General features: G+C 38.2%; 1 protein-coding gene across 1 annotated transcript in view; it reads left to right on the forward strand.

Moving 5' to 3' along the window:
* CNTNAP2 (contactin associated protein 2) overlaps positions 1-21,234 on the forward strand; it is a 1,014,330-nt gene that overhangs the window by 948,193 nt on the left and 44,903 nt on the right. Inside the window, exon 21 of the mRNA XM_059850210.1 lies at positions 6,894-6,987. Coding sequence (XP_059706193.1) covers positions 6,894-6,987 — 94 coding nt within the window. The remainder of the gene's footprint in view (positions 1-6,893; positions 6,988-21,234) is intronic.

The raw sequence follows: 21,234 nt of genomic DNA on the forward strand, positions 1-21,234 counted from the left end.
ATAAAAAGATAAAATAAACAATGCAGTTAACTAAAACAACACTGACAGAGTCAGAACACAACCTGACACCCTGTTGGTCAGGGTGCTAGTAGCAGTCCAGTTGGAATTGTGGCTGCAGTCCTCCTGGCATGTCAGGTGTGGTTCTGTTGGAGCAGGGATCCTGTAGAAGGGTGTAGTGTTCCTCTGAAGATCCAGTGGTAAAGGCAGCTGTTCCTCTGGGAAATCCAGTGGAGAAGCTGTTCTGGTGTTCCAGAATTTCAAGATTATACCTGGGTAGGAATGCTTGGCTCCTCCCTCTGGGGGGAGCATCTCCCAATGGGATGCTGCAGCTCTTATCAGCCATGCAGTGACATTCAATAGCCTCCTATCAGCAGATGTCTACCTGAGGGAGGAGTGGGTGTGGAAGACATAAGGAAAACTGTCCACTTAACAGAAGGCAACTGCCATACAGATGGCAAATAGAATACAATTTGCTTGGCAATCCAGGACAAACCAGAACTCCTTTCGCTCATCAACAAACAAGTGGACATCAGGACATGGCATCCTATCTCTCTCTTACTGGAAAAACATGGGGAAACAGTGGGAAAAACATCATCCATGTATCCCCATCTGGGGGTAGCATTCTCCCTGTGGTTTCCCTGCAGCTGCTGCAGATAGGCAGAGGCAGATGATAAAGAATATATCTTGTTAAAAGTTTTACCCTCTCTGCATCAGCTGAGATAGTTTCAAATTTAGAGGGCTTTTGGAAGAATATTCCTCTTTACTTTCTGCTTAGTAAAACCTGTCTGTAGGAGAGGAGCTCCTTTACACACCCATCCTTCTCATTTCCTTTTAGCAGAGGTCGTGTTGCTGGATTCAGAGTCATGTTTCAGCTGCCTTGTCCCAAACCTTGCCCATGTCTAGGCTGCAAATCATGATAAGACCCAGAAGTGAAATGTCTTCCTCACCCTATACCCCCATTTTCCTGGGAAAAAAGCTAAGGCCATTCAGGTCAGAAGGGAGAATGGTGCAGCCTGGTATTTCCTGAGTCTGCATATCAGAGCAGAGCAAATGTCTGCAGGGCATATCAGCAGGCTTATCCACCTCCCAAATGTGCTACTTACATTGGCTATGCTGAAAATAATTCCTTCTTCTATAATGTATTTTCAGGGATTACTGTGCGTGTGTGTCTTCCTTGGCCTGTGTGATTGCTGGGTTTATATAATTTTATTGGAATTAAAGAAACAAGGAAAGAACAAAAAAATCATCAAGTAATCCCAGAGTCTAAGACAAAGCTAAAAAATCAAAACTTACCATGAAAGAGGTGATTTCCATTACATGGAAGCACACACCGGACAAATTAATGTCCTGTGAAAGTCATCTTTAGGTACCTGAGGTAGATCTCTTTAATTTTAATGACTTGGCATTATATGACTTGCTATTGCTTCTGTTAACATTTATTGTAATTCATCAACTAAAGAGAGCAATAAAAAGTCAACAGATATGTGAAAGAAGCACCAGAGAATCATTTTAATTGAAGGAGCCAAACTAAATAGTGTGCCTTTCCTTATCAGTGCTTCTGCTACATTTTGAGTTATGTTTCTGCATTTCCATCGAAATTTTATCCAAAATGTTGTTGTTTTTTAGAGGGAGGCAAATTACCCCTGGCATTATTTAGCAGAGCAACAGCAGCTTTCAGATATATGTACAAGTTTCTGCACATAAAGGATTCAAGTTTTGAACCAGAAAGAATAACTTCATTTTTTTCTTTCTTTCTGCAATGTATCTATGTTTTTTCCACATCTGTATCAAGTTAATCACATTTTTAATATAAATCTATGCCAAAAAAAGAGACTTTATCATAAAATACTGTAATTGACCTTTATTTAAAAAAAAACCTAACTGCTAAGGGTTAAATCAGTGCATTACACCAGCAAAATAGATTTTTAGGAGTGGTTCCTAAAAGAGCATTTACTACACCTCGATAGAAATTTCATCTGCAGAGCTCAAAGTACAATGCCAGCCTTTATTTTGCCTTACATCACACCAGTGAAGTGTGTGCTTCCTCCTGTGTTCCAGATGAGCGGTGAGGCTGCAGGTCTGTGACAGTCCAAGGCAGTAAAAAATGCAGGGTTTATGGTCCTGCCTGTTTCTCTGGACCCACTCCTCATTTACAGTCCATGGCTTGTCCCTGCTCTGGCTCAGCTCTGATCTGCACTAACCTGGGTCAAGGACCTGACCCGTCAGAATCAGATCAGCAGAGCACCACTGCCACACTGAGGAAGGAGCTGAATTGCAGTAAGAGTGGCCATGATCAGCCTGAGCAACTTCACAGCTACCACTCCAACCTGCTCCTTTCCTCTTGTACTAGAGGAAAAAAGAAAAATAATCAAATATCACCATATTAAAAAAATTGTAAGTTTTTTCCTAACCTTTTAGCATGTGATTAATCATCCATATCACACCAATAAAAAGAATGTCATAATATCTCCCATTTGATTTTTGTAATCAACTTTCTTCTTTCTCATACACTGCTATCATACTTGTGAGGAGCTCCATATAAACACCTGCATACTGCCTTGTTATTTTCTTGGGATCACATGCCTAGTCTGTTCTAGCTTTGTAAGCATTTTTGAGTAGGAACCCTTTTTATTATGTATTAATTTAGAACTTAGCACAAAAAAAGCCCTTGTCCAGGACTAGAGAAGTCAGTAACACAAGTGATCAATCATCATAATCATGCAGAAGGGAAATACTACTCTGATCATGATGGTAACATCCCCTTCTTTATCCTGCTGTTGCTGAAGTTAACAACAGAGCTGCATTGACATCAGATGGTGTGAGATTAAGCCTTACAGCCTTATTATTCTGTCTGATTTTGACAATTTTTTTATAAAATTTATCCAGCATAAACAAAAGCCTTAACTTTACAGCAGTACACAGGCTGGGTTGAAAATGGTTCAGATGAAAATATATCCACAGGATGAATATAAGGTATGTGTTTGTGTCTATACCCTTTTTTTTCCCCAAGACTACGAAGATGATGCAGACATTATGCTAGCCCTTAGACAGATATCTCTGTTAATCTCAGAAATCCTATCAAGATTAGTTTTATTATCTTAGTGAACAGCAATTTAAAAGAAATAGCATTTTATTGGACTTCTGCTTAAATCCAGACAACTTCAGGAAAAGGCAGTCTGCCTTGGCGTGACGTGACGTGACTTGAGAGCTGAAACTGCAAGTTCCTCAGAAACTGCCACCTACTTTCATCTCTGTTACACTCAAAGCCACACTGGATGTTTATATGAAGCTCAAATGAAATTACTGAGTTTGTAAACTCAGTAGCTGTAATGAAAAACCTTAAATATAATTTTTAAACAGTAATTTAATACAAAATCATGACATCAACATCTGCATATACAGAGGTTCTATTTAATTTTTATTAAATAAGGAAATCAAATTATAATTCAAATATCATTTGACACTAGTAATTCCTTTTTATTATGTGTTTTCTATTAGATTGTTTGGTTAGTATTTCATGCAAAGACTGCAAGCTGCTCTGTTCCAGCCGCTTACACTGGAGTCCCCACTGGATGGCAGTCACATGCAGCTTTGGAAAGAATTCAACATGATCCTTTAACTCACAGACCTCTAAAGAAACCCTAGGATGAGTGTCTCTAAAAAAAAAAATGGTTTCTTTTATTAGGTAATTCTAGTTTAGTACAAAGGCATGCAATAAAAGCAAGTGGACAGAAATGTCCCCACTCCCTCAGCCACTGTTCCCTAGACCCACTGCCTTGTGGTGCAACATTTCATTCCAGGTGCCAGGATTAGAGAAGGCACTGCTCAAAGCTGTGGAAAGCAATGCAGGTGACCCCTGACAAGATATGCCAGAGCTGGCAGCAGAGCAGGAGCTGGGTCTATCACTGATCAGAAATGTTTGCCCCAGAAAACTGGTATCAAAAGGTTTTAAGTAAAGATTTATTTTAGCTAGGAATGAGAACAACCCAAAACTTCAGACAGTCATTAAAACAATCCACAGCTGAACCCATTGGGATATCTTTCCCTGACTTCAAGGAGATGTGAAAAATGTATGTGAGTGGCTAGATTCAGGGTTTTATTCAGTACAAGAGATCTGTTTAAACAAGTAAACCTGAACAGCAAAGTGTCTGCTCCTGTTAGAGCCAGCAGTGTAACACATCATTACTCTCATTGCTGCAATCCCTTTTCCCTCTGTACCGGGATGAATCTCTTGGGACTTCACCTCTGCTGTGTTGAAGTCTCCGGGGAAGGGGAGGTCACTGGAAGGATTTTGGGTTGTTTTTTTTTTTAAATCTGGCCAAGGTTGTGGCTAACTAATCTGTTCTAAGATGGGGAAAGAGAGGGCCTTTCCAAATCCTGAACACAAAGGGAGTCTTATCACGCCACAGCTGGCAGGATTTGATATTCTCTAATTGTCCATGTAAATGGTCACAGTGGTTCAACATTAAAACTGACTTTTCATTTTAATGCATAACCTGCAGACACAACCCATGTACACAGGTAGAGGCTGCCTACACATTTGGCAGGGGTGACTTTTCTATTACTTGTTACCACTCATTTGTTACTCTGACATTGGATACATAGCTACTGCTTTAGGACATCCGGCATACATCGATGAGTTGATTATAGACATAGACTGATATTTAATTAATTTATTTATATTTTATCTGGTTAATGATGATCTGATCAACACCACTGCCTAGAGTCCAGATCACAGTAAAAAGAAATATTTTAAAATTGCTCCAGACTGATTCTGAAAAAGAGAGAACCCAAACGTTGATGATATTGACAGAAACCAATGTAAGTAGTAGCATGCCCAATTATTATATCAGAGTTACTTCAGCATATTTTAAGCCATATTAATAAAGGAAAAACCTAGAAAATTAATCCTGTGTAGGTACTGGAAAAAATTCCACTGCAGGCAAAGAAGTCACTTGAGGTCAACCTCTTGACATATGAGAGGATGGAGAATAAGTGTTTTGTGGATTAGCTTTCACCAATCTTTACCTGATACACCTCTCTAAAGTCTACAATTTTCATTTAATAACCTTAAGGGTAAATACCATGACAGATCTAAGCCATTTCTATTTTTGTCCTGAAATAAGAAGAGAATTTTTTGATATGCCTACTGTTCCCATTGAAAATGCATCTGGCACTTGCAATGTTGGATGCTGGGACATTTCCCTTCCATCAGGAAAACCAATAGCAAGCACTCAAGTGGAGTCCCTATTTAGCAGGGCCTTAGGTTGCTTGAGGTTGGGAACTGTTTACTATTTTAACCACTTGTGTTCAGTTGACTATACTCTTTCCAAAATAACTCTTTTCCATTTGAATTTATGTAACTCTAATTTCAGGTAAAATATGTATTTCTGCTCTTTTTTAAAAATCTAAGAAAAACTGTTCACAATATCTGAACAAACTGAAGCTCCTTATTTTCTGAGTAAGAAGATGGAATTATATTTTTCCATGTATGTGTCTCAGTGTATCATAACTAGAATACTAGTTATGATAAATTAAAAATAATTTCTGAACTTTAAGACTTGCTAAACCTCTCTTGCCATCTGCAGAGACTTTTTTTTCCTGTGTCCTATGTATATTCACTTTTCTTCTTGGGGTTTTATGGGGAATTATAGGAAAGACGGGACTCTTCCAATTGTTGTAGTTTTTTGACATGGTTGCCTCTGCAGATTCATGACACCAGCAGGCTTTACAACTACCTGAACTCACGGTGTTCCAGGGTATCAGAGGATTCAGCCCTTCAGTTTTATGATACCTGACATTCATTTACTTTTAACCACTGAACTGAGCATTTGCAGTATTATTAAAACAAAGTAATCCACAATAATTACACTTTGAAATTAGAAATATGGCAAAAAGGTATGTGAATATATTGCATGCCCCATAGAGTTGCCATTTCCTGAGAATTACTTTTGCAGTCTATTGTATCCTGCAAAGTCTTAAATCACATATATGAGTTTCTATCCTGTTTTGTGCCAAGGCAAGGCCAGAATAAAACTATTACTGCTCTGTCCTCTTTAAGCCTGTGTAATAAACATGTAAATCTGAGGAAATAAATAACAACAGTAAAGATAAAAATTCATCCCAATTACCTTTATGAAATGTGAAATCAAAACTCCACTGAGCTACATTAAGCTATGTTAATAGCACTATTACCAAGCATACGCAACTCATTTTATTGCACTCTTTCTTCACATTCTTCTGTTAAATAGCTAAAAACCAGGGGGAAATATGCTAATGTAATGTGATTGCTGTGCCATATCGGGGACAATATGCATTTCCTATAGATTAAACTATTTAGCTAAGTTGATTACTCTTGAATTTACTTAGGTTTCAATAGGAGTCATCACAATCAGATTGAACAACATTCTCAACAAGAAAGTAATAAGCATGAAGTGCATAAAAAGAATGCCTTATTAATTTATGGCTTTTCTGAGAGAAAAGAAAAATGCCCAACACCTGAATTAGTCTCAAATTCCCAGCTATGTAAATCTAGCTTCAGCAGTAACATAGATCCCAAATGGAAATCTATTTCTATGGAAAGAAAAAGTTGTTTTATTATTGATGCTGTTGTTATATTTAGCATTTGAAGAGCACATAAGCAAAAATTGATGTTATTCTACAGCAATCAGAATAAAAATATATTCAATATAAGTATTCTCCAGGCCTTGGGAACTGTGGAGATGGCAGATATGGAAGGAAGGGTATTTACTATTGTTTTCCCTTTATGAAAATGAGAGTGTATTAAACAGTTTTAAGAGATAGCATAAACTGCATAAAGTAGACCTGATTGATCAGAACTGTAATATGCAGATCAGTTTAAAATACTCATCATTTCTTTTCTCTTTCTCCAGCTTGATCACTATCCTCCAACAAGTTACAGCCTGCCAGCCACATCTGACATTCAGTTCAATTCCCCAAAGGCACTATTCCTAGGAAAAGTTATAGGTAAGAGTTCATTTTATACCTGGGACAATGACGTGCAGCAGGATGCTTGCTGGACACGTAGTACAAGTGGTGACACTGGAGTTATGCCTAAAGGAGGGGTTATGTTCACCCTGTCACAGAGGCTGATGAGTGCACAAATATATAATTTTCTGCCATGCATGGGGGAAAAGAAAGAGTATGAGCAAAGAGACCCTTGTAACATTGTCTTTGTGAGGTTTCATTACCCTCTCGGTGTCAGATGAAGGCAATCCAAGGAAATCACTGAGACCACTGTTTCTTCCAGGAGATACTGAAGTTATTTTGAATATTATCATTCACTGTGAAGTTATTGTGTGCCTTGTATAATGTCTTTATCAGTGCAGACTGCCTTCTTATCCTAGAGCATCCTCTGGCAAACCACCATTCTCTCCCACTAACATCCACCAGAGAGGTCTTTTGGAGTCTGTAACACCTGCAGCAGCACCCATCTGGACATTTTCTATCCCTTCTATGGATTTCATGGTTATTTCCAGTGCAGCAGCTTCCTGGCCAGCTCCCCAGATGAACTCGAGGGGAAATAAAGATGCCTTGGCCTCACTTTTAGACCATCCTTCATTCTATTGCTTAATTTTTCTGCTACTGGCTTCTATGAATTTCTAGGGCTACTCACTTCAAGAAGCAATTCTTCCCAAGATTTACAGCTTGTAAGGAGGGCTTTTCCCCCTTTTCAGAGATAAAGGGGAATTTATATTATTTCCTTTAAGCGCTTTATACAGAGATTTGGTTGCTTGAACTCAGTGAAGAGCTTAATCCAGAAAATTGCAGACTTTGTTAAGTGGCTAGGGCGTTAATCTGTGAATCCTTTGCACTGTTTTTTGAGGTGATAAAGAAATTGACCACATAGCTAATGGAATATTTTGTAGATACGTTTTTCCATGTTTTGTTTTTAAAATTTAACATGCAGAACTTCCATGAAATGGGAAATGAAAACCTTTAAAATGACTGGCTATCAGGAGAGTCAGTAACTATTTTCTAGTACTTTCCAAGTCAGTTCTGTTGATAGTACAAAAGATGATGCAGTCTGATTTTAGACAGTCTCTGGAATTTCAGTACCTTACTCCATTTAATTTGGGCAGCTCGGCTGGAGCTGATGGTCTGACTCAATTTTTTAATAGCATGAGATTATAACAGCCCTTTGGGAATATGAAATGTTTCTTGCCTCTTTCTCTCTACTTGTTACTGTCTTTGCAGATAAGGCATTTTATAAGCAGAAAAATGTATCACTACAAAAGAAACAAACAAGAAAACAAAAAATAAAACCCTTTTTTACTCTTTCTACCAAAGAAAAATTGAACTTCACTGCAAAGAGATGGATTTCCTGGTGTAAAATGGTTGTGCAAGTGACCATGTCTGTAGATGAGCTTTACTGTGCAGCTCTCAGAGTGCTGTTGAACAAGGGGAGAGCTCAGTTAAAAGGGTTACCCAAGTACAGCAGTTTGAAGGGCAAAGTAGACATAGACTTCAGTATCTTCAAAGGCTCTAGCTGTCACCTCATACTGACAAGACATATTTTAGTAGTCTAGAGGGACTGGAACCAACAGAAGATCTGGATACATAGATCAAGTTGTAATTTGTGCCCATATGCAATTACATTCTCCAAATAGGCAATATGGGAGCAGCCTCCCATTTCACTGCTGCTCTGGCATCACTTGTGTTCACTTTCTGTTGTTCCCATATGATGCAATTCTTATTTGTCAGCAAAAATGAATGCAAGGCCCTACTTTTAAAGACAGATGGGTTTTTGAAGAGCACTCTGGAACAATCTTACTAGGAAACTGGTCCTCTGTCTGTCTTATTTCCATTTTTATTGGTGTTATTTGCATAGGAGCAGCCACTTCTGCACCAGCTGTTCTTGCTGTGATAGAGAGTTCATCTGCTCCCCGTCAGAAATGATCCCTTGTCCAACACCTCCCACAATACAACACCTCTCTCTGCTCTAGGTGTTACAACAGTATGGATGATTAATAAAATGTTGCTTTGTAACTGCTCAGAATATTTTCTGTAAAGCAGGAGGGTCACATCAGAGCAACAGCAAAATGTTTGAGTTGCAATCAGGGAGGGGAGAACTTTTCTTTTTTAGGTTGAGATGCTTTCTGTTTCCTTGAAATACTGTTTTTAAAAATACATTTGTTCCCTGGCTTGAAAAATACTGATATAAAATAATTGTTGTCTTTTGGAAAACTGGAGGTAAAGGCATTTAGTATATAATTCTTACCTAGGTAAAATGGATTACAATTTGAGGTGTGATATAAAGCTGAAACACACAACAAATTAAAAACTCTATTTTACATGTGTGTGTAGTAACAAAAATAATAACACTAGAGAAATGCAGGATTTCACAAAAATTATAGAAAGGTATTATTAACGTTTCAAGGAAGTTCTTTTATCTGTTATTTAGATGTATTTAGGCTTTGATGGCTGACAGACAAGGTGAGAGGGAAAACCAGGATATCTGGATGATAAGCTAAGAAGATAAAAAAGTGAAAATTAGACAACGTGACAGACATCTACATTGTCATGTAGGCTGCAACTTGCAGCTCATTCCTGCAGTAGGATAAAGCAGGGGTTGATTTTTCCTCTAGGTGTAGAGGTTTTGGATGTGATACTCAGCTTTGTCTTCACATCCTTTTTTGGGAAACTACACCTGTACTCTCTTAGTCTGCACTTTATTATTAAAATTGGAACAATTCTTTGGCATTTAATATGTTTTTATAAGTAATTAACTAGGCATAATTACACATGATTTTGTGAAAGTATCATTCTGGTGAACAGAAATAATTTGAGAGTTTGTCTAACAGGATAGATGATTGAGCACACACCAAGCTCAGACAAGAGCTGCTCTTGAGAAAGTGACAGGGAAGTAAAGGAAATGTGCTTCTTGTAATCATTTCCACCAACCACTCCAAATTAAATTGTCTCTTTTCAGAAATACTTAAATATCCACTTGGAAACAATTGACATAATACAAGTCATCATCACACAAATAATCATTTTCAGAACTGACAGCTGTCCCTGCAGCTCACCTCTGTGGGCTCCATTTTTGTCTCTGCCTCAATCTGGTGCTCTTCAGGGACAGTAGCCAAAAGGAAAATACCTTTCAGGTCTGCCTTCCTATTTACAAAAGCAGCTGCCATCACTCCACAGCTAAAGGGAGGTCCTAGAAACCAACCCCATAGGCCTGGGTTCTTTACATAAAAAGTAGCTGCCTTGAGAAGAAGTGGTAAAAGGTCAATTTCTAGATGTGGTGGGGTTTTCCTAATATTAATGCAAATATTTTTTTATTGTTACCTGATTGGAGCTACTGTTTTTTTTACTGGTGTTTGTGGTGAAAATTAAAATTGGTGGGGAGACATTTCTCAGGATTAATTGTGACATTCAGCACCTTAGAGTAATGGGAGGTAAGACCAGCTTACCTCTAGCCAAATAGTCACGGAAATACTTCACAAAAAGGAGGAGATAAATGATATTTCTTCATGGCGTAGGTACAGTATAGAAAGAAGAACTGCTTTTTCTCTTGCACGGCATCTGTCTGCCAATAGATACTGAATAATAGGAGGCAAAAGTTCAGAATGTTTTGAATTTCCAGCAGTGGACAACAGCATTTATTCCAAGAGGTCAGTATTCTTTACTCCTAGATAAGATACTTTATTTTCTATAGAAAAAGCTTGGCAGTTTGGTGCTTCATTACTTGTAGCTGACAAACATGAATGACCTACAGTGTAATTCATCCCACCAAAACCATCACACACTTTCAAAACCAGCTTCTGATCTCCATGTTTCCACACAACTGCAGAGTTTCATCACTCAGAGGGGTTGTTTCGTGTCAAAGAATGAACATTATCTCTCTTTGAGAGCATTTGCCATCATGAAAAAGGGGGTATTGATAGCCTTGATAAAAAAAATTTGAAGGATAAAGGTATAGTCATATTTGGTGCTCAGTTTGGATATGCTTTTAGACATTGACATCATCTGATATGAAGTTATTGTTGATATATATATAAGATACCAGTTTAGAATCAGATCTCTATATTGTAGGGCACATTTTGTCTGCATTTAAATTTGCATCATAGAAAATAGTGCAGAGCTGTAAATAGATCACGAATAATCTAAAAGTATTCTTCTGCTACACATCTTTGACATGTATCCACTACTACTTCATGACCATAATGAAGTGAACACCTCATTATATATGTTAGGAGCGAGGCATTCAGAGCTGCACAGCTTGAGCTCTGCTGCTCTCCTTCATTTTGCAGTGCTGGGAGACACTCTGAGGGCAGGGTAGCTCAGCCAACTTTCACTGATAATGAGAAAAAAAACAGCTAGCATGCAGTAAATTCATCCACCAACTTACTTCAAAGTAACTGCCTGCTGCTTCATTTCTGAGCACCAGCATTAACATTCAGTACTGTAATCTCACTGAGAATGCTTCTTGTCATATTGGGAGCCCTCCTGCTACAGCGGGTAGCAGTCGAATATTAAAGATGTGCTTTCCCCTGCATGAGTTATGTATGAATTTTCATTCAAAAGTATAACATCTGGACAATTCCTCTTCTCCTACTCCTCCTGTATAATGCTATCAGCCTGGCTGAAAAACCTCTGGGATTAAATATTGCCTGTCTCTCTGATCTCAGATCTGTCTGTCCATACTCATTCTCTGAAGTGTTTCTGGTAAAGGTGGAAATGTTCCACAGCTCTTCTGGTCAAAACCTGATCGAAATAAAAGTCATTTTTCTTTTCTTTCAGACCTCTGGTTTTGATCTATCTTTTTTCTCTGAGAAATCTTACCTACAAGCCATATTCAGAAAGGAACATTTCCATTTACAGGTCTCCCATCCAAGGGACATGATATACGCTTTGAATTGCCAGTTTGACCCCAGTAACTTCTGAGGCAGAAATTAGGGCAGGTCAAGTGAATTTTATCATTTGAGAACCAAAATGAAGAGAAGCCAAGAATATTCATTGATGTCTCTCAGTATCCATGCAGCATCTTCTTTCCATTTTTCAGAATATTGCAGGATTCATCTGCTGTAGCTCCAGAGAGGCAGAAGGTAGACCCCAGACAAAGTGGATTAAATTGGATGTTTAGATAATCTCAGTGTTCACCAGTATAGCCAGCTTTGCTCTTCTAAAAATTAGCTGGAGTCATCTCCTCCCATAAACCTTTCACTCTCATCCTTCAGGTGATTCTTCACCTCTCGGCCCCTCTCTCACTACTTTGTAGTGGCAGCTGTCCTTTCATTACCTGTTGCACTATTCTCTGTGAAAAGACTCCACTATACCCAGTCTTCAAATCTTCCATGGGCATTCAACAGCTCCAGAAGGTCACCTTTTATTGTCATGGTCTTCTAGCACACGTACAGCCTCTAACAGGATGCAGGAGTCTCCTAAATTCCTACATTCTAAAGTTGTTTCCCTTGTGCTTTAACATGTCACAGAAAATTGATTCATATGGACCACTCTACAGAATCTTGCTGAGAAAATTATCCCATTCTTTTACAGTTCTTTCCAAAGTATTCATCTACTGGCTCTGAAAAAAAAAAAATAAAAAAAAAAGAAAAAAAGAAAAAAAAAGAAAAGGGAAAAAATAAAAGGAGGTTGTTAGGCAATTTCATTTGGTTAATGCCATTTTAAACAGAGTATTTGCACAAGCCTTATCTGACATTCAAAACAATGATAATACTATTTAAAAGCAATGGAATATAATGAAAACTTAAACTCCAGTAATTAGACTGACCTTTTCTTAGCTTCTGTATTTTGTTAAGGTGGCATATTTGGTTATACAACTTTTCCCTACCACAGGAGGACAGGAATTATATTGCCTGTACTGTGTAATATCTAATACTAATTTATTTCAAATGCAGCTGCTTTCAAGGCTCAAAGAAAGGAACTGAACATGACAGAGGCATCAATAAAACCTGCCAGTGGCCCCATAAAATTCTAATGGTATAGATAGCAAAATCGAAGAGCTCAGAACACCTTCAAGGCTTATAAATCATTTAAAAAAAAAAAATGTGTTACACAGTCTGAAAAAGCCCAAGGTGTTCCTGAAGCTGAAAGCATAGCATCTTATAATTTTCTTCCAAGTATATTCAAAGGAAAAATCAAAAATTAGAACAGAAGTCCCCAAAGATTACAGACAGAACTGACAAAAAAAATGTCTTTAATAAGCCAAGGCACAAGTCTTAAAATTTTTTTATTACTTTACCTAGCTTGGGCAACCTCTGGCCATATTTCCAGATATAAAACATTCAAAACTAGTGTGAATATGCACTGATGATGTGATCAGAAATAGCTACAGAAATAGTATTCTGGCCATATTATTTTGGCTGAGGGTGCAGATTATATACATGCCATTTCTTGTGAGAACTGGTACAGAAATTATGTCTAATTAAAAACTCCCTCATTGAAAAAAAGCTAAAAAGCTCAGGTTTTATCTGACACTGGTTCCACTTAGAGAAAAATCATAAAAAAACAACACATAGCCTGATCAAAATATTGCAGAGGTCATCAGACAGAAAGGGAGATGACTCATGTCCCATGTTTTAGAAGATCACTGAGATCAAGTCCCTTTCCCTCAAGAGCTGTACTAATTTTCACTCCCACCATTGATAATTTGAAAGTGCCTGTGTCCTCCTCTGGTCTGCAGTGGCTTCCTTATACCAGAAGCACCAGAGGTTTTCTAGAACCTGGAGAAACTTTGCTCAGGTTGCTGGAGAACCTGGGAAGAGCAAGGGATGTGGGATTTTCTGGAGTATGAATTGGATAGGAATTTCATGGTGTATGCTGCTGTGCCTTAGGCCTGGACAGCTTTCATCCTCTCAGAGAAGCCTGGGCCTGTCCATGTGGTTTTGAGCTGTTCAGCATTTTAAGATGAAACTTATCTCTGTTCAAAGGCTCAGCACAATCTTCACATTACTAAACTCTGCTTAAGTAGACTGGATATAGAATGTAAAGTAAGTTTATATTGTGCTGCTGCTCTTTGCAAAAGATAAAAACACCTGTTCTGCATGAGCATAGTAAAATAAACATGTAAAGACATAATAAAATAAACGTGTTCCTCAAACAATATTAAGTCGTGAATAAAAGTGAATGTAAGATAATCTTTCTTTAGGACCTTTATATAGAACTATAAATTCATAGACTAAATTATTCATGGTGAATAATTTGTTTAATTCCCAATATCACAAAAAGGAAGGTAAGTATATAAACTATGGAAAGACACTTCAGCAATTTCCTGTTCAGCTAGACTTTTGGCTGTAGGCTGCTTTGCATTTATTTTAAAATAAATGCATTCATTGTTTAAATTACAGAGCCAAAACCTAGCTGATGTCTTAATTTCAAGTGTTTCTGCTCAGCAAATTTTAAAGCTATATATATACACTCTAAATAAGTCCTTTATGATAGGTACAGTAATGCATTCTCCATCTGCATATTTCAGGGAACACTTAAAACACTATTAGTTGTCATGGAGAAGGAACTCATTTGGAAGATTGTGTGATTCCCAAAGGCTTCAGCTGCATCCATACTGTAAAGAAAAACAGGCACTGTGGTTGTATCAGTGATCTTGCTTTAAAACTTGCCAAGCCAATTGGGCTGACACCACTCAGCAGGAACTGGTTGTTTGAAATTATTCTGCAAAATAGTTTTTTTCTTCTTGTTTTTTTGGGGAGATTGTTTGTTTGTTTGCTTGGGTGTTTTTTGTAGCTTTTCTTGGTTTTTGTTTTTTGGTTGGGGTTTTTTGGTGGGGATGGGTCTTAGGGTATCTTGCAAAAAATTTAGAAGCATCAAGAAAATTATGTTGTATAGTACTAAGATAGGATAGGATAGGACAGGATAGGATAGGATAGGATAGGATAGGATAGGATAGGATAGGATAGGATAGGATAGGATAGGATAGGATAGGATAGGATAGGATAGGATAGGATAGGATAGGATAGGATAGGATAGTACAGTATTAGGGATAGCATTGGTTTTAAATAGCTTCCTGAATTAGATTCAGAGGTTTTTCACAGCAGACTCAATGTCACTAATGGCTCCTTGTGCTGCAGCTTGGTTGTTTATTCTGATACTAAATCTTGCATAATAGTAGCAGTGTTATGCCATTGAACATGACAGTCACTGATTCTTAGAGTTATATGCCAAGATAAAACTGTATTTAATCTCTGGTATGGTGACTAGTTCTTAAACTGCTCCTTTAAATACAACAGGAATAAACTCATGTTTCCACCTTTCTTTTTAGAGAAGCCTGTTTCCTCTCCCATAAATGTACACCACTACCTAGAAATCTCTCCTTTATGACTATATGAACTCACAAATCTACCTCAATGACTCCCAGCTACTGTACCACCAGGGTTGCACTCCACTGGCAAAAGAAGCCATTGAGTAAGGTTACAGTCAGTCTCCCACCACACGGTAATATTTTCCTTTTGTTCTGTCTGATAGCAAGATAAAATATACTGGCACTGGTTTGGTTACTCCTTCCTACTTTCTGTCCTCTTCAGACTCTGTTCTGAGTTTTACCAGTCCTTACTTCTTTTTTGGAGAGAGACTATCATCTGTCTCATTGTTACGTGAAAATGCTTATTGATTAGAAAATAGTCTCCTCATCCTTCTGATCAGTTGCAGAATCCAAATTGTGTAAAGGCTGCACCATAATATAGACAGTTATCTCAAAAATGTCCAGGGAAAGAAATGAATTTGTCATCTAGTGTCAGAAAAATTGAATTGTTTAAAATACTTCAGCTAAAATGACTCCTCCACAAAAAAAAAAAAAAAACAAAAAAAAACAAAAAAAAAAAAAAAACCAAAACTTTTTTCCTTTTAGAATAATTTGAAAATAATTTTTTGGGCTGTAGGTGATGAGACAGCTCAGAAACACTGACATTGTAAGACATCTTCAAAGCAAAGTACTATTACAATTGCTAATGTAATTCATCAAGCTGTCAAATCTTTCTCAGCCAAATTTGATTTGATTTCAGTTTAGCACCTTGAAAATATGTACTTTGTTCACCCAGTAAAAGCTCACTTAACATAAAATTAGTATATTTGTCAGTCTCCCTGGAGCAATGACAGCCTCTTAATTTCCTTCTTCTGTTTTCACATGGGATTCTTTGCAAGACAGTCAGTGACATGACTAATGAAGTTGGGAGTGGTCTACTACTTCTTCTACTATTAATTTGACCAGGACTTAAACACTTCCTTTACATTTTTCATAAGTAACATCTTAAGATTTCCTCTAATATAAATGTAGACAAAACTATGCAGTTAATAAGATGGTTGACAAATCTGACTTCCTGGAATCACAGGATGAGAATTAGAGTCTATGAAGGCCATGCAAAGGCTAATGAGATCTCTGTATGCCATCCTCTATACATGAAAACAGCATATGGAGAAAAACCAACATATGGAGAAAAGAGCATATGGAGAAAAAAACAGCAGTGTATCAGTGGCTAAAACTGATCTGACTCTGCAAGTACAGAAACTTGGTGATGGAAAAAGTTACAGGAGAAAGAGAGGGATCAGAACTTCAAATAGAGCTTCTCAAAGCATTTTACATTCCCTTAGGCAAACCCAAGCGTTTTCTTGCTCAGAGCAAAGGAACTGATGTGATTATATCAGAGGGCACAAGACCCTGCTGAGCTCCTAGGCCAGCATGAGGAAGCAGGATATTTAAGTGGTGCTGTAACATTATGTCAGCTGAGGCAAAAGGATTTTTACACTGCCGTACTTTCCGGTACTTCCTTTACCCTGGGCAAGGAGCCGAGGCAGCAGCTCTCCACTAAGTGCCTGCAAGCTTGCAGGAACCCACAGATTTCTCTCCATTAATGCACAGAGCATATCTAAATTGCTTAAGTCTGTTATCTTGACTTTGTAATAGTGTCCCCTCCAGGGATGAAAGAATGCCTGGCTGGCAGCTCAGTTTGCATTGCATCTGGTTCCCGGGTGTTGTTTGTGGTGTGCCACATCCTTTCTGCTGAGGGATGCACTGAAACCAGAGTATTAAATTTATGAAGGACTTTTTTTTTTTTTGGAATTGGAATTATAGGCTTCATCCTGTCCTCATGCAGGAAAATAAATGAATGGGAAATATTAGAGTTGTGATGCATTTTCACTTTTTTCTGAGGATCGGAGAGGGAATAGAGAACAGGGAGGAAGAGTGGGGCATGACGAGCTTGACAAACTCCTGTTTTGTGTTCAGACCTCAATCTGCCCTCTTTCTAGCTTCCCTCATCAGGAACTATCTATCAAGATGTTCACCACAGCATTCAGACACTATCTTCTATTCCCAATGTGATTCCTTTACCAACAGTGCTGCACACCCAGCTCTTTCTGCGCTGGTTTTGTGGCTTTCCAATGGTGTGCACGGCACTTACACACCAAATTCATTTCTGTTACTTCCAAGCTGGCCATGTCCAGTCTTTCCTTAAGGCTCACCTATTACTGCTTTGGGGTTTTTTTTAAGAAATTTACTTTGTACATAACTGTCAAAATAATGTATTTAGTCAAATTAAAAGCCATGGTAAACATAAACAAAATCATAATATAGGGCAGAGAGGTACACAAGTTTCCCTGCATTTCTCTCCAAGTTCCCAGCCTGCTCTGAGCTTCCCCACAACCCCATGTAAGGGCAACAGGCTGAGGACAACTCTTTTAACTTAAAATTGTGCTGCATTTCAATGATGTTTCAATTACTTTATCAGTCTCCAAAATAAAAGAATTTGGGGAGCTCTGCTCATACACACATTCATAACAGGACTCTTTCCTAGCCCTATCTCCCTTCTGCTCCCACTCTCATCCCCTGACTCCCTTTACTGTTCTGCCTGGCACTCTCTGGCTGCAGCTCACATCTAAGCTTGCAGCAGGCAGCTTTTAGCTCAGCAGTGCTCAGGTCAGGCTGCATCCCGTTGCTGCAGCTGGATTCAGCATGCCATGTCTCTGCTGCTCTGGACCCAGCTCCTTCTCTCCTCTGCTCATCCACATTTCAGTGGCCCTCAAGCTCCCAGCCACCAGGAGCCCAAATCTGTGGTGTAGTGGCAAAGCTCTGCAGGTCAGCTTTCTCCAGCATAACCGAATTGTGCCCCTTCCTTCTTTCTTCTAGAGCTCAAACAGGAAACATCAAACAATTCTGTGTTTTGAAAAGTAGAAATTACTATCAACTGGTTAGATAATTTTCTTTCTGTGAGCCTTAAGAAGCTAGGATGCCTTCTGAATTTCGAGTTCTTGTTGCAAATTAGGGTAAATGCCTCTGGAGGGGAAGGAAAAAAAAAGGAGATCCAAAGGGACTAAGGAGTGGCATGGAAAAAGCTGTGAGAAACACAGACATAGGGAACAAAATGGTGCTGACAAATCAAGAGAGTTGATAAGCAAGAAAGAAGGCTGATGCCACATGCACATCAAATAGGGATGTCCTGCTTCTCTGGTGCCAGACTGGAGGAATAGACAGCTTGGGAAATGGCACTTGATCAGCTGGCCTTGGGAGGTACCAGTTTTTCTCGTTTCTTTGAGTTTTTCTTACTGCCTGACCATGAGTCAAAGAAATGAGCATATATATCCTTACCTCACCCATCTGCTTCTTCTTAATTATTGCAGATTGGCATCTGTTCCCTAGCAAAGTCAGATCTCCTGTCAAAATGCACAACTGTCCAAGCTGAGCATGTGGCACTTTGGCTTCAGCCTGTGCTGGTTTCAGAGATCTCAAACAGAGAGCATCAAGTTTTGGGCTGGCTCATTTCCACCCTCTTGGACCTCCAGTAATTTGGTGTCAGGGACAAAATTAGTGGCACACTGCTCTCCCTCTCCATATGCAAGAACGAGCTGATGACCAGGATTGTGTGATCAGTGACCTTGCTGTGACCTTTTCAGTTTGAGATGCTGACAGAAGGCCCCTCTCTGACCAGCAACCTCACTGCTTTGCTATTTAACTGATTTACAACACATCAGCCAGCCTCATATGGTAAACACTTCGATTAAGACAAAAGGACAGAGTTCTCTACATCCTAAACTCCTGCAATTTCAATCTTGCTTCATCTTTATTATCTGTATTGCTGCCTGAATCAAACTCTTCCTGCTAGTAACAAACTGGAGACAGGGAGAAATGAAATGAAATAAATATTCTTTTAAATCTTTTCCAGTTTTCAGATGGACTCACCTGCAAAAATACCAAGTTTTTTTTTTTAAAGGATATTGGAGATTTCTTGTGCCATTATTCAGCTCCTCTTGCAGGGCTTGGTGCTGAGCATTCTTAAATACAGTCCGCATATAGAGTTTCTGCAGATGTGTACCTACCAGCTTGGCAGCTGCTAAAAGACACAAATTGCTTTTACAGGTCACCTATCACATTCCTCTTTTCCAGCTCTTCCTCTGGCTCCCATCCACTCAGCCTCTCAGCAGACACTCTGTGGGGGCTGCTCATCATTCAGAAATCCTGGACAACTCACCTCTGTGCCTGTGTAATTAAACTCAGCTTTGCACAGGCCTTGAACTGGAATATGCTGTGGCTGCATGCACAGATGCACAGCTAAATGTTATGCCCAGCAAATTCAGCATATTCAGAATATTTCAGCCTCGCTGTACATCTGTTGATGTGTCAGACTAAGTGTTCTCTGTGCATTTCAAGGCTGTCAGATGTGTGACTGTCACAAAGCTCATTATTAGATAGGAACTACCAGCAATATTTAAAGTGTTTCTTTTTGCCAGTTTCAGAAGAGGGAAAGTATGGGTGAAAAGTGAAGATTTTTAGGACAAAATGATCATTAGTGGTTTGTTCTTTCCTCAGCTTACATCAAACTGCTTCAACCTGTAATAGTGTATTGAGAAGTGGAGGAAGTCTATCATATTTTAGAGGATTTAATGCTTCAACATAGAGATCATGATGAACAACACTAACATTTCCTAGTACAGAAGCTCTCACACATGCCTATGTTTTTGGAGTACCTGAGGATTCTCAAAAAAGGCAATTTTTCCAGATTTCTGTGAAGAACTCTTGTGGTCTGTGACAGGTGTCTTGACAGCAACTGTTTTATCACCCCACTTCAGTCTACCAATCCACATCACCCTGGGGCATGAACCAACCACGATGCTGAAAGTCTCAAAGAAAAGTATTTGTCAAAAATAAAAGCGACCAGAAAAACAGTGGAGGTAACTGGTAGATGTAACAATAGAATTAAGGATATAACTGATGTTAATATTTGGAATAAAATGGGAAAGAAGGAAACAACTGAAATAAGAATTAGAAAGATACAGAAAAACAGTGGTGAAAAGGAGGATAGGGAGAAATCGCTGAATGGAAAACCATAATAGATAGGTGGTGACTTGTATCACATAATCAGCATAAAGTACTTGAACAGAAAGCCCCTGAGACATAGAATGCCAAACATTTAGTGAAACATAATAAACTTTACTCCAGGTAAGCCATCAAATTCTACTTAAAATCTGTACTGGTTAAGCTGATTTAGCAGAAATCTCTGTGCATTTTATGGAGAGCTTTTTTCTGTGAATCCTTAGGGCTTGGATTTTTCCTTCTAATATTAATTCTCTGGTGTTCTTCTCTTACTCATACTGCAAATGATTTAGCACCTTTGAATAGCAAGGATTTAGCTTCTCTGCTCTAATGATTTAACATATGTGTATTTTGCTACTGAAAGTGAACCACATTAAACCTAAAGTCTTAAAGAGTCTTAATATTAATCATTAATCTTAATCTTAGAGGGGTTGGGGTTTATATGGTTGGTTTGGTTTTGGTTTTGTTTGGGTTTTTTTTTTTTTTATCAATATATAAGATAGAAATCATTTCAAGTACAGCAATACCAAGCAAAATGTATAAAGAAATTTATTTCCTCCTAGATTGTGTTCCTTCTTCAGTATATTAACACTGCATCTAATTCATCAATGCAAATACTATTTCTCATTTTCCAGTGAAATCTTATCTGAATATTCTTCCATTCTAGAGATTTTACAGTTCATGCATTTCTGTATGCATTAATTAAATATCTAATTTTCTAGTTGGGTCTCCAATTTGTATCTAATGTTTTTCCAGCTTAGTCGATATTACTCTTTTGAAAGAAAAGAATAAATTCATTCATTGGGGAAGGGAATACTGTCTTATATATTCATTATTTAAAAGAAAATCTTTTTTTAATTATATCATTTTCTTCTCATTGGTATCTCACAATAATCTTTTACCCCTTTTTACCCTCAGTACATTGTTTT

The sequence above is a fragment of the Haemorhous mexicanus genome, chromosome 1, assembly GCF_027477595.1.
Source record: "Haemorhous mexicanus isolate bHaeMex1 chromosome 1, bHaeMex1.pri, whole genome shotgun sequence".
NCBI lineage: Eukaryota > Metazoa > Chordata > Aves > Passeriformes > Fringillidae > Haemorhous > Haemorhous mexicanus.